This window comes from Misgurnus anguillicaudatus, chromosome 22 (genome assembly GCF_027580225.2).
Source record: "Misgurnus anguillicaudatus chromosome 22, ASM2758022v2, whole genome shotgun sequence".
Lineage (NCBI taxonomy): Eukaryota > Metazoa > Chordata > Actinopteri > Cypriniformes > Cobitidae > Misgurnus > Misgurnus anguillicaudatus.
In genome coordinates, this window is record NC_073358.2 from 9,661,595 (window position 1) to 9,676,544 (window position 14,950).

Here is a 14,950-nt window from a genome sequence, read left to right on the forward strand (position 1 = left end):
AAAATAGATCTAATAGACTGTAAATGCAGTCTATTGGGATATGGCGGATAGCATACAACTTGCTGAGGGTGGAAACTATGGTAATGCAGGACTGTCAGTCAGTTGCTGTGGGAGGGGCTTTATCAGTGTGATGTCACATTAACAGTAGAATCAAAACAGCATGTCTAAAGAGACTTTAATAGGGGTAAAAAGAATATAGTGGATTTTTTTCGTTGTAGGGTGGTTGTGTTTGGCCTTTAACAGCCTTAACAATATGTATCTGAAGATATTATTCAGCTCCAAATTGTAGGTTTATATGTCTATTAGAGATAAAAATGGAGAGGAAGTCTAAGTGAATAAGAGGCAGAAGAGTTAAGAATAGCAGAGTGAGAAATAGATGACAGGCAAGAGAAAAACAGAGGGTTGAGTCTCAGTCTGCTGTGTTGTCATGAGTATGATGTAACTGTGAGATGGATTTTCATATTGCTTGTGTCCATTTGAGACTCTCTGTGTGTGTGTGTACTGTAATAATGTGTATAGATGGTTTCATCGGACACATGTGCATTGTCGCGGCTACGCGTCTGGGTGAAACTTAACTTCCGGTCTCTGTTTGCTTAATGGTCTGACTAGTAACTCTGTACAAATACCTCGTCGAAAATAACAAATTATTTGGTTCCCTAAAGACAAGGAATTATGTTGGATCATGGATCACCGATATTTGAAGGGGGGTTTGGCAGCCGAACAGATTGTATACATAATATAGTACACTTTTTACACATAAACGTTAGCTCAGTGTCGTTTTGATACACGTTATGATTTAAATTAAGGTAATCTACTTGTTGTTTGTTTTGCTTGTTATCAGAAATAAACTACTCTTAAAGGACTTTGTTGTTTTAAATTTTTTGCGGAGTTACGTTTGTTCCACGAAAGCCGGTTTGTTTATGTTGTTAATGCTATAAGGATGTGTATAACAACATAAACAGTTAAATAGTCGTTGGACTAAATGTTCATTTTTCTTCAATTAAAAAAATGACAGAAGTTTACTATAAGTTTTCGTCATTAGCCAGAAGTATAGTTCAGTTTTTACGCATACCCAAGGGTCCGCGTAATGTACACGCCCCACCGTAGTATGCGCTATGTAGCCCAGGAAATGCATTGCATTTTGTCGCAATGCGCATGCGTCGAATGTCTGTGTACACGTAAGCGCTCAGCTGAAGAAAGCTGCCGCTTAGCTGAATAAACAGCTGGGATTCAACGTCCTACAGGCGTTTTCAGCTGCGTTTAAAAGTTTTGGTGTGCACACCTCTTAATTGTACACTCCAAAAAGTTCAGAAGCAGACGACAGTATTGACTATATTACAGTTAAATGCACTCGCCTATAGCAGTGGTTCTTATACTTTTTAGTGTGTGGCCCTTCTATGTACAGCCAACCGGGTCGCCTATAGCAGATTCAAAGTCGTCCTGTGATTGGTTGAATTATACAGGATGTCAAATTCTTTAACAGTCCACCTGGAAACAACACAAAGCCATCTGATTGAAGACGAAAGCTGTATACTGTATACTGAATACTCTATCTATACCCCTAACCAAAGCCTTTCAGGCGCTTTAAGTGAATTCACGCATTTTAGGCCATAAAACTATCTGCTAGCTGGCTGTTCCCTGAACACACTGTAAAAACACAGTCTCTGTAGACAGCCCAGGCTCCTCAAACTGCAACAAAAACAAAGTGGTCAAACCTACCACATAAAAAAGTGTTCCAGCCAATAAACGACAAGAAGGATTTGGGAGTGGGGGTTGGGCATGTTTATGAATCTTTCAGAAAGCACGGAAGGAAGGGGGAGGAGTTAGCTACGTTTGTTTGCTGTGATACTTGAGCTGTGAGCCAATTGGTTGTTGTGATATTTGTCCCGCCTTTCCTCCACTGTGATTAGACGGCAGTGTGAGAACTGACATTGACGAGCGGAGCTTTTCACTCAAAGTTGCATCTCTTTCAAAGGAACAATATGTAGGATCGTGGCCAAAACTGGTATTGCAATAACAAAACTTGTGGCTAAAACTGGCACTGCAATCACACAACTGGTGGACAATACACAAAATGACAACATAAACATCAGTTGAGTACGGAGCCCTTCTGATGACATGGTAAAACTTTTTTTTAAAATCGTGGCCACGAGTTGGCGGTTCGTTCCCACGAATTGTTGAATCGTGCGCACGTTTTGGCAATTCGTTCCCTCGTTTAAGCTAAATCGTGCGCACGATTCAGTAATTCGTTCCCTCGTTTAAGCTAAATCGTGCGCACAATTTAGTAATTCGTTCCCTCGATTAAGTTAAATCGTGCCCACATTTTATTAACTCGTTCCCTCGATTAAGTTAAATCGTGCCCACGTTTTATGAATAAGTGCCCAGAATTTCATTTAAACCATCGGAATAGTGACGCTTATCGCAGCTCAATGCATTAATACATTGCTATTAAGTATAAAATTCATACACCTTAGGCTCGTGTATATATACAGTTTTATTAACTCCTTCCCAGAATTTCATAAAAAATATTGGGACATAACGTGAGCTAACGCATTGATACAGTGCTATATAAGAATCAAATTCATACATCTTGGGTCTTAAACCATTTTATTTATTCCTGCCCGGAATAATAAAAAATAAACCATCGGGGCATTAACATGACGCTTAACGCATAAATACAGTATGTAAAGATCAAGATTGATCTATATACCTTATTAATGAGCCATATTTCATATACAGTTTTATTAATTCCTGTGCAGAATAAAAAAAACTTAACACAACCGACATTAACGCTTAATGCAAAATCACTTTATTAATAAGTCACAAAGTCCGTTTTATTTATTCCTGCACAAAATTAAAAAACATATTGGGACATTAACGTGAGCTGGCTCATGATACAGTGCTATAAGGATCAAATTCATACACCTTGGGTCTTATACAGTTTTATTAATTCGTGCCCAGTAGGCCATTAAAAAGTAGGGACATTAATGTGACGCCTAACGCATTAATACAGTCAGGGGCGGAGTGGGACCAAAAAATCTATCGGGAAATTCCGTATACCACCGGCCCTCCGTGGTAAAAAAAAGGTATTGTATTTAAACTAGGGTATACAAATCGTAATCAATCTGCAAAAAACAACAACAACATTTTAATAATAATAATAAAATCATTAAATCATGGATAATTTTCCTAAATGAGTAACTATACAAAATTATACCTGTTCAAAAGACGGAGTTGGGCACCTGTCAATCAGCTATTACATAACAGAGCCAGGCCAGAGATGAAAGTGTTCATGAATAATGTGTGCATCTTTGAATAACTTTAAATATAATTTTTGTCATATAAAGTTTTGATAGATAATAAAGTTTTTTCCACTGTTATTGCTCATTTACCTCAGAGTTTATTTCAGTTATTTTGCTGTTTTTCCGGTAATAAAAATACAATTTACATGCCAATCCTGCTTCCTTGTCTTTTTATTAATTTCATTATGCTGTTATTTGAAGTTATGTGCATATTTATTGCCATTTAAGACGTTCATTGCTGTTATATACTCTCGACTAATATTTAAATCATATGCGGAATAATGTGTGCATCTTTGAATAACTGCAATAATACAGTTCCTTTGAAAATAATATTTTGTCAAAGTTTTGAGAAATAATAATGTTGTGAGGATATTGCCATATTGCAGTTGAATACTCTCGTTTATAATATGAAAATCACTTAGTAGAAAATATATAATGTGATACTGCAAAGTTACCCTTCTTATTTGTATTTATTATATAGCCATATGGAGACAAACCTTTGCAAATGTGCTGATTTGATCCATTCATGTACTGACCACCAAGCTTGAGATTTTAAACATCCTTAATCCACACTTTCTATCAAATAGTCTATCTGCTTGATGGATCAATCCGACCGCATATGTACTGCAATAAACAACCATTGAGCGGCGCGGCTTTTTACATCAAAGGCCGACAGGCTATGCCATTTGGGGAGGAGCCGTTCAATGATCCCCATATATTTTTAAAAATCCCTATGGTTGGACCTGCCGAACAGGTTGAGCACTTTTATGTTAAGCAAAGAGGCTGCACAGTTTGACCAGCGATGCTAATGCATGCTAATGCATTAAATACAGTAAAAGATCAAAATCATTATTAATAAGTCATATACATATTCTGTTTTATTTATTCCTGCCCATATATTGTCCCAACATATTGGGACATTACCGTGACGCAGTAATTAATTAAACTAAATAATTCAGGGGCTTAAATATCACTAAAATAAAATAACTTAATAAAATCTTTTTATGTCACTTGGGTGATTTTTTTGTTGGACAAACCAAAATAAATGACAAAATTAATTACTGCGTCACGTTAATATCCCAATATGTTTTTTAATTCTGTGCAGGAATATGTGACTTATTAATAAAGTGATTTTGATCTTAAAAGCACTGTATTTAATGCATTAGCATGCATTAAGCGTCATGTTAATGTCCTAAAGGTTGTGTTAAGGTTTTTTTTATTCTGCACAGGAATTAATAAAACTGTATATGAAGTAGGGCTCATTAATAAGGTATATAGATTAATCTTGATCTTTAAATAGCACTGTATTTATGCGTTAAGGGTCATGTTAATTTCCCGATTATTGTTTTTTTATTATTCCGGGCAGGAATTAATAAAACGGGTTAAGACCCAAGATGAATGAATTAGATCCTTATATAGCACTGTATCAATGCGCTAGCTCACGTTATGTCCCAATATATTTTTTGAAATTCTGTGAAGGAGTTAATAAACTGTATATATACAGAAGCCATAAGGTGTATGAATTTTATACTTAATAGCAATGTATTAATGCATTGAGCTGCAATAAGCGTCACTATTCCGATGATTTTAATGAAATTCTTGGCAGGAATTTATAAAACTGCATTAAGTATGCGTCATTAATAATGGCTAGAGTGACTTTGATCTTGTTAGCGTTGTGTTAATGTCCAGATGGTTTGGATGAAATTCTGGGCACTAATTCATAAAACGTGGCCACGATTTAACTTAATCGAGGGAACGAGTTAATAAAACGTGTGCACGATTTAGCTTAAATGAGGGAACGAATTACTGGGTCGTGCGCGCGGTTTGGCTTGAACGGGGGAGCGAATTGCTGAATCGTGCGCACGATTTGTCTTGAACGAGGGAGCGAATTACTGAGGCGTGCGCACGATTTGGTGGTTCGTCGGAGCGAGTTGCTAATTCGTGGCCACGATTTAAAAAAAAAGTTTTGCCATGTCATCAGAAGGGCTCCGTAGTTGAGGGCTGCAACTACACTTTTTAAATGCCAATATCCTGGCCAGACCACTGTTGTGAGTGATATAAGTATTTGAAATGAAAATGATTTCTTAATGTCTAGTGACATATCAGGGCCTATTTATGATTAATTGATATAAATTTCTTACATACTGCTCCTTTAACTCTCGACGCTCAACACTGCATATCATGAGCCTTGAACCCAATTGTTTCCTTCCTCTTATGTAAACTTTATACATGCACAAGTCCGCTGAAAAAGAGGCCAATATCAACATAACACCAACTGTGACTTTACAGTTGTGATGTACGTCCCCAACATTAAATTAATTACAATGTTGTGGCAATGCTAAAAACAAAGTTGTGACTGCTGAGTTGGCGCTATATGCTAGTTAATGCTATATGCTAACGTTTAGGCTGAATTTCTACTGTTGACGTAACAGTTACGTTTTGCAGGTCCACACTGGAAAAAAAACCCAAACTTACCACTCAAAAACGTCCATTAACAATCTCCAAATAATTAATTGTTCCTTTATCTTCATCTGATACAGGCTCAAACTTAAAGAGTAACTAAACCCCTGGTTGACTTCACCCACTGGCAATATTTGAAAAATGCAAGAAAAGTGGGCAGACCCCAACGGAGATAGAGGGGACGTACTGAGCTCGTACCAAGGGTGTGGTGAGATCGTAACAAGGGCGTGGTGAGCTTGCTTACGTCACGTCGTACCGCTTACGTCACGTAATACCGCAACATCCAATAGGTAAATTCAACTGCAGTAGCCACCGTTCAACCTGAAGAGGGCAGCACTCAGACGTTTTTACACCATATTTTGTAGCATTGAATCACTTTATAACCGAATGTCAAAAAAGTTACTCAAATCAATGAACAGCACTAATATAGCCCCATTCTTACAGATCATTAATTAAAAAAAGTTGGTTTAGGGTTTAGTTACTCTTTAAGGTCTGTTTACACACACACACAGAGAGCTACTGAAATGAGCCGCTCTGAGAAACAGCCAGTCAGAGCAGAGCTCAAAATTATTATTCATGACTATTTCAAATGAGGTATAATAAACCATTTCATTCTGGGGACAAATCCTAGGGTTGTAAACGGACATGTAAAAACGTTTTTGTGCTTAAAGGGACATTCCACTTTTTTTTTTAAATATGCTCATTTTTCAGCTCCCCTATAGTTAAACAGTTGATTCTTACTGTTTTGGAATCCCTTCAGCTGATCTCCGGGTCTGGCTCTAGCACTTTTAATATCGCTTAGCACAATCCAGTAAATCTGATTAGACCATTAGCATCGCGCTAAAAATAACCAAAGAGTTTCAATATTTTTCCTGTTTGGAAAAATGGTCTAATCAGATTCAATGGATTGTGCTAAGTTATGCTAAAAGTGCTAGTCCAGACCCAGAGATCAGCTGAATGGATTTCAAAACGGTAAGAATCAAATGTTTAAATCTAGGGGAGCTGGAAAATGAGTATATATATTTTTTTTAAAGTGGAATGTCCCTTTAATAAAGTTACATACCTTCTGTAGATATCAAAGAACAATGTAAAGTATTGTATCAATGCATTCTTTAAAACTGTTTTTGCATGGGGTGCATGCGTATCCTTAAAATGTTGCAGTATAGCTTTTAAAACAAAGCATGTGTCCAACATTTCCTTCATTTAAAAAAATGTATATTCTTGCTCATCTGTCATCTTTGCACACGCCTCTCTCTTTTGCTTTCTAGCTCATTACAGCCGGTTAAGATGAATAATACATGTAAGAGATGTAAGCTGGTGAATGTCAGTAGCTGAGCTGATCTGTGTCATGTCCAGTATCATCACGAGCGCAGCGTACGCTTTAGCCAGCTAGCATGCACAAAACCCACTATAAATTACGTAACAACCCTATTTTGTTGGAGCGGTTTGCCAAAATGAGATGTGTGGTTAGATCAACAGCAGAGTCATTTCTTAGATAACGCACGCTTTTATTATTTACAGGTGAGCATAATAACCAAGTCTGGATCGCAGTACTAGCATACTACTTACAGAATCTTGCATAGTATGCATACCGCCTACTAGGTCAAACAGCAGGCGTTATGCAATTATGAGCGTTTCAAACGACAGTATGCTACATTGTTTGAGTTTATTTATTTAAATGTAACTGTTAAAACGTTTAATCAAATATTGCTCCTTAGAGATCGGTTAAAATGCTGTAATCATTTCCAGCTTATTACATTGTGGCATACAGTAGTGCTCTCACTTGTATGATACTCATTTTGGCAATTTAGTAGGTCATCCGACTAATCCATACAATTGGAAAATCTGCATACTCTGCGTAGCAGCAAGTGTAGCATGTCAGTTTTCTGTAAACAGCATGAGGATGGGAACTGGACCACGACGTCTGCAAATCTTTATATAACGAATGCATGAAACCAAACCGCTGGGGTTAATTATTCATCCAAGCTTTCACAGCTCTGAGCTTCAGTTTAAGATGACGTGTGGGTCATAATGTGTCTGTTGGATACTAGATGGTAAAAGTACCCAGGGTTCAGTGGACGTGTAGTACTTGGTGGTGTGTCTTGTTAAAACACGGGACAGATACCATTCCTTTTGCTCTCATTTATTCTTGTTGTCATTAAAACTGGATGCACGTTACACAGGTTCCACAGGATAAGCAGAATGCTTATGATACACAGGATGATAAAGATGGTTTTCTGGTCACTACAAACAATACAATAAAGAAATCAGGCTCACAAATAATAATAAAGATGGAAACCATACAACATCAAACATAATATTAATAAACCTACTAATGATAAATATACCGCCCATCAAATTCAAATAACAATACAATAGAAAACTTACATTACACATCTTGTGGAAAACACTCAAACAAACATGATTGAGTGCTCATCTTCAGGCCCACACCTCACCAATACAAAAGAACAAAGAAAGGAAATGAGGCCTATTTATAGACCTCAGCTGGGGATTATGGGTAATGGAGTACACAAAAAATGGTGATGCAGTCTGCAAGGGATTGTAGGAAATGTAGTATAAAGGAGAAAAAAAAAGGGAAAAATAGTCTAATTCACAACAGCCGCCCCCAAATACAGTAATGTATTTGCTACTAATCCTCTATTTTGGGTAATGGAATCAACTTGGCAACAGGACGTACATAAATTTTATCATTAATATTAATCTCAGCTGCTCTAACACGTCCATCCTGACTGGGTAGGAGACGTACTACCCTGCCAACAGGCCATGATGCTCGTGGAAGTTGAGGATCAATAACTAAGACAACTGTAGAGTCATTCAAATTGGGCTGTTCCCTATTCCATTTTTGCCGCAGTTGTTGACCTGGCAAATAATTGTGAATAAAGGATGTCCAGAATCTGTCAGCAAGGATTTGGCTGTGACGCCAAGATCTACGACTAAGGAACTCTGTATTGGCATAAATCACCTGTGGCAGAGAAGAGTCCCGCCGCCCCATAAGGAGCAAATTTGGGGTGATGGGATCGAGGTCTGAGATGTTAGATGAGGCATATCCAAGAGGTTTTGAATTTAAAACTCCTTCAATTTCTGTCAGGACTGTTCGTAAGACTTCCTCTGATATGGTTTGATTGCCAAGTGCCACTCGCAGAGCTGTTTTTATTGAACGGATCTCTCTCTCCCATGAGCCTCCAAAATGAGGGGCTTGTGGTGGGTTAAACTTAAATGTAATCTGCTGATTTTCCAATTTAAGTTGTAGTTCAGTGGTAAGATTCTGGTAGACTTCCTTCAATTCTCTTGCAGCACCACGGAAATTACTCCCTTGATCACTAAGAATCTCGTACGGCTTACCTCTCCTAGATATAAATCGACGTAGTGCCATCAGGAAACTGTCCACATCTAGACTAGTTAACAAGTCAATATGTAGACATCTAGTGGTCTGGCATTTGAAAAGGATGCCCCATCTTTTTTCTGTCCTACGACCAACCTTAACATGAAAGGGGCCAAAACAGTCCATTCCAGTGGACCAAAATGGGGGTTTACACAATTGGAGCTTTGAGGAGGGGAGATCTGACATTTGTGGAATAGATGGTTTAGCTCTCCACTTCTTGCATTCTAAGCAGGACCACTGATGTTTCTTTACAGCTTGTCTCCCTTTAATTATCCAGTAGTTTCGCCGAAGTTCTGAGAAAACTCTCTCTGGGCCAGGATGGAACAGTTTCTCATCACAATCTTTGATAATTAAATGGGACAATGGATGTTTAGGGTCAAGAACAACTGTATGAACAATTCCTGGTTCAATATCCTTTACTCGTCTTAGCCTTCCGCCCACTACAATAAGTCCTGTTTTTTCATTCAGTTCTGGAGAAAGGGTAAGAAGGCGACTTTGAGATTCAACAGGTTTACCTTGCTTCAAGCACTGGTACTCTGAGGGGAAACTTTGTTGCTGTGCTTGCTTCAAAAGTAAGGTTTCAACGGAGGAAGTATCAAAGGAATCTGGATTGTGCTGTCGCAGGAGCTCAGTTGTTGCGGACTTCAATTCTGACCATGACTTAAAACGACTTGGGTCTGGAAGCACAAGATCTTCTGACTGTGTCAACCCACAAAAGAGTGGTTTGCGGAGTTCAGGGTCAGGGCTAGCAGGGCTGGATACTAGATTTTGTGGCCATTCATGTGGCGGATGTTTCAGGAACATTGGGCCTTGTCGCCATCTATGGGCAGGCTTGGCTAACTCAACAAGGGTACTCCCTCTAGTAATGTCATCTGCTGGATTCTGCCCAGATGGAACATATCTCCAAGAAGAAAGATCGGTAAGCTCCAAGATTTCTGTGACTCTATTTGCTACAAACACTTTGTATCGACAGGAGGAAGAATGCAGCCAAGATAAAACAGTTGTGGAATCTGACCATAAGATAGTACTTGTTAAAGGAAGAGTCAGTTCAGTTTGCAAGAGTTTTGAAAGTTGGGCACCTGTTAGAGCAGCACAAAGTTCTAGGCGGGGAATGGATATTTGCCTTTTTGGGGCTACTCGAGACCTTGCCATGATAAAGGAAGTTTGGACCACGCTCTTATCAGTTTCCATCCGCAGATAGGCTACGGAGCCATATGCCTTCTCTGAGGCGTCGCAAAAAATATGCAACTCCCTGGACTTGATTTGTTTTGAGGGTAATAATGAATAACAACGGGGAAGTTGGATCAAAGATAAATCAGGAAGCTCCGTTTCCCAGGCCTTCCAGGCCTTTTGAATGGAATCTGGCATGAGAGGGTCATCCCAGTCTCTGGGTTTCATCCAAAGTTGTTGTATAATAACTTTAGCTCTCGTTGTGAAGGGAATTATGTAACCAAGTGGATCATATTGACTTGCAAGAGCTTTGTAAATATTGCGCATGGTTACTGGTTTACATTCCACAGTTCTAGATCTATATCCTAAAGAATCAGAAGGACAATGCCAACTTAGACCCAAAGCTCCTTCTTTTGGGTCCAAACAATCTTGATTGATCCATAGTTCAGAACTCTCAGCTCTAGCTTCACATGGGAGGTGTCGGACCACATCAGGCTGATTACTTGCCCACTGTCTGATTTCGAATCCCCCACTCATAAGTAAGGAACGCATTCGATCTAGCTGACTTTTTGCAGCTTGCACATTTGGGAAACTCTCTAGGCAGTTGTCAACATAAAATGACTGAAGTATAGAATTCAGTATATCCTCATAACCTTCTTGGTGATCGTGGACATGCCTTTGTAAGGCATATGTTGCGCAACATGGACTACATACTGTACCAAAGGGCAAAACTTGCCATTCGTAGATGTCAGGTGGATTTGACCTCTGCATATTGCGCCACAGGAAGCGTAGCAAAGGGCGATCTTCTGGTAGTAGTCTGATTTGGTGAAACATGGATTTTATATCACCACTGATTGCCACTGGATACTGACGGAACCGGAGTAAAACGCCAAGTAGGGAGGGGCCTAATTGTGGACCAGGAAGGAGCTGGCTGTTCAATGACATGCCTTTATATTGAAAGGAACAGTTAAATACTATTCGTGGTTTTCCATTGTGCTCCACAATATGATGGGGTAGATTCCAGGATTCAGATGAATCATGAAAAGCTTCCACTTTTGAGATGTAGCCAGACTTTTCCAACTTGGTTATTTCTTGATCATACACAACAGCAACTTTAGGGTTTCTTCCAAGGCGCCTCTCTATACATCTGAGAGAAGAAATGACTGCATTTGTTGAAGCTTGTAGCCTTACAGCAGAAGCAGCACGCAATAAAGGAGTGGCATATCTTTGAACTCCATCCACATCAACTCTTCTTGTCTTGGAGGCCAGCAAATCCATAGCTGCTTGGTCTTGTTTGGATCTAGCAATGACTTTTTCATTTTTAAAAGGGAGGGTATCCACTTGCCATAGTTTCTCCACATCATGGCGAAGTTCTTCTAGGGGGTTAGTCAAAGTAAAGAGACACTGCGTCTCATCTAGGTTAGAAATCGGTATTGGACCTTGAAGTACCCAACCTAACCTAGTCTGAATCGCGGCTGGGGATTTAGGAGGTCCTAAATACACTTGGTCAATTGGGGTTATCAGATGCGGATAATCTGCTCCAATTAGAATAAGTGGTTGGACATTGGCAAATGCTGGAAGAGGCAAATCTTGAAGATGCCTGAATCGTCTCTGTAAAGTCTCTACAGGGTATGACTGTTTAGCAAGACCTAATCTGCTGGCAGAAAAAGCATTGGAAATGGTATACTTCTTGCTTGGGTTGTCAACAGAGGATATTTCGAAGGTAGCGGAAAAGCCTTCAAGTGCAATAGTGTCTTGACGTACAGTTCTAACTACTAGGGATTCAGTTATACCGTTGAGGCCTAGAGTTTCAGATGCTTGAGATAGTAACATAGTACGTTCGGATCCATCATCCAGGATAGCATAGGTTTGTAAGGATCTACCTTTGTAGTGGAGAAGAACTTCAACAACTTTTAGTAGTACCTTACCAGGACCTCCAAGACGACTAAGATAGAATGTACCTTTATCCTGTTCACGGCAGTTGACTCCATGAAGTATACCAAGATGTTTTCCATTACATTGTGGACAAGGTTTTTTCAGATCACAGTCAGCGGCTAGATGGTTAAGTCCACATCTCCAACATCTTTTGTTTTCTCTTATCCATGCACTCTTGCCGGTGTCTTCTAAGGTTTTAAAGGTGGGACATAGGCCAATGAAATGCTCATGACTGGAACAATATGCACATAGATGCTTGAAATTCTGTTCCCTCTCTCTTAAGTTCTGAAATTGTTTATTAGTGGGTCTTCGTCCAACTGGAGTGTTGTTAGCTCCATACAAGACTGTTCGAGTGTTAGAGTAGGTCTTTGGTTGAGGTTTCATTTGAGGTGGTTTTGGAAAATCACAGACTTGATCAGCCATTGATTGACATTCGGCCTCTTCTTGGAGCCAGGCAGAAAAGTTTATCAAATTATAGCTTTGACCCTTCAGGACTGTACGGGCATAACGGGCAAAATTGGTCACCTGTTCTGGGGGCAGTTTGCTAAGCAGTTGCTGTACATGAGAAGCACAGGACAATTCAAATTTGGCATGGTCTTGACCCTGAGATTGAAGCATGCCAACCAAAGCTCGAACCTTTAGTGCAAAACTACTAAATGCTCTGGTGTCACCTTGTTTCACCCTGGGAAGAGCTAGAATGTCTTTGATTTCTCTCAGAACTAATTGGTGAGGTTGTCCATATTTCTGCTGTAGTGCCCAAAGAGCCATAGTATATGGTCGAGGGTCATTAGCATAAGCTAAAGCTAAATCACGAGCAGGAGAGAATTTTAGGTGATCTAGCAAAATATGGTACTTGTAATGTTCTGATTCGTGAGGTGACAACAAATTTGTCAATGCTAACTGCAGCATTGCAAATTCCTGTGGGTCATCATTAACCAAAAAGGGGAAGGAAGGCCCTTGAACACGAGAAGTAGGATATGGAGAAACTGGGTAAGGTGCATAATATGGCTGCGGATATGGATAAGGATAACATGAGGCTGCAGTTGACTGGGCAGTAGGGACAGTTGGTGGAATACAAGGGACAGTTTGCTGCACAGCAAAATTCCCTGATGGACTGACTAACTGAGGTTGAATATGAGAACTTGTATTAACTAAGGATGGATTTGGGATTGGCAAAGTAGGGACTGATAGTGGCTGTGAATATTGAGAAACAGCATACCGAGTAGGTAGCTGTGCTGTTGTTGCTTGGGGAAGTGAATGAGTATGAGTATGAACTAATGACTGAGAAAAAGAGCTACCTGGTACATGAGTAGTTTGTTGAGGTGAACCACCATGATGTACCTGAGGAGTCTGCAATTGAGGGGATGGACTATTAGAGGGGTCTGGAACTATTATAGGCTGTATCATGCTACCTAATTGTGGTTGAGGTGTATTGGTTACATTGGCATGTTGAGGTGGGCTACGTAACAGTGAGGAAGGAGGAAGAGGCAAAGAACTAGGTCTACTCAATGGAAGAGGCAAAGGAGCAGTTAGAGAATTATCACATTCACGTGCAGATTTCTGTTCAGCCTTCTCAATACATGCACACAGTTCTTGAACAATACTTGTATTAGCCAAGGTATTATTGACATCATTCTCATTGTAAGCATCATCATCATCATAATCATCATCAAAAGACTCAGATAGTTCAGAATGTTTAGAAGAAACTACTAAATGTGACATTTTAGACATAATCTCGCTAATCATACCCTTCAGTCCCAGTATTTCTTCTTTAACGTCCATATCACATAGATCATTACGAGACTGTTCATGCTGCATAGATGACGCACATGGATTCTCCATTTGTGTTTGGTGATGATCACTTACAACTGGTGTTAGTGAAGGAGGGGGAAGAGGAGCACGTTCTCGTAGCATACAGTCCGCATAACGAGCAGGAGGCCTTCTCGTTCTTAGGCTACGCCGGACTGCAGGTCTTAAACGGTAATCCATTTCCACCAAATTACTACAATCCGGCTCGAAGGACCATTTGTTGGATACTAGATGGTAAAAGTACCCAGGGTTCAGTGGACGTGTAGTACTTGGTGGTGTGTCTTGTTAAAACACGGGACAGATACCATTCCTTTTGCTCTCATTTATTCTTGTTGTCATTAAAACTGGATGCACGTTACACAGGTTCCACAGGATAAGCAGAATGCTTATAATACACAGGATGATAAAGATGGTTTTCTGGTCACTACAAACAATACAATAAAGAAATCAGGCTCACAAATAATAATAAAGATGGAAACCATACAACATCAAACATAATATTAATAAACCTACTAATGATAAATATACCGCCCATCAAATTCAAATAACAATACAATAGAAAACTTACATTACACATCTTGTGGAAAACACTCAAACAAACATGATTGAGTGCTCATCTTCAGGCCCACACCTCACCAATACAAAAGAACAAAGAAAGGAAATGAGGTCTAGTTATAGACCTCAGCTGGGGATTATGGGTAATGGAGTACACAAAAAATGGTGATGCAGTCTGCAAGGGATTGTAGGAAATGTAGTATAAAGGAGAAAAAAAAAGGGAAAAATAGTCTAATTCACAACAGTGTCAGAGTTTTTTCCGCATTTATGTCAGGTCGGTAGGCAGCAGTGTGTTGCCTCGCAATGGTAATTGTGT

The 14,950-nt window shown here is 39.4% G+C and overlaps 2 protein-coding genes across 2 annotated transcripts in view; one reads left to right on the forward strand and one right to left on the reverse strand.

Annotated features, from left to right (window-relative positions):
• Positions 1-14,950, forward strand: part of dlg4a (discs, large homolog 4a (Drosophila)) — a 139,891-nt gene that overhangs the window by 13,590 nt on the left and 111,351 nt on the right. The gene's annotated exons all lie outside the window — the stretch shown is intronic.
• LOC129422150 (uncharacterized) lies at positions 7,806-14,828 on the reverse strand. The gene is made up of 2 exons (XM_073860766.1): positions 14,648-14,828; positions 7,806-14,503 (listed from the first exon to the last, which is right to left on the reverse strand). The coding sequence occupies exon 2, from the start codon at positions 14,257-14,259 to the stop codon at positions 8,413-8,415; it is 5,847 nt and encodes a 1,948-aa protein (XP_073716867.1). The 5' UTR covers positions 14,260-14,503; positions 14,648-14,828; the 3' UTR covers positions 7,806-8,412.

What these genes read in the sequence shown, in the direction of transcription:
- LOC129422150 (XM_073860766.1), bottom strand. Translation starts at nt 14,259, where the DNA reads ATGGATTACCGTTTAAGACCTGCAGTCCGGCGTAGCCTAAGAACGAGA.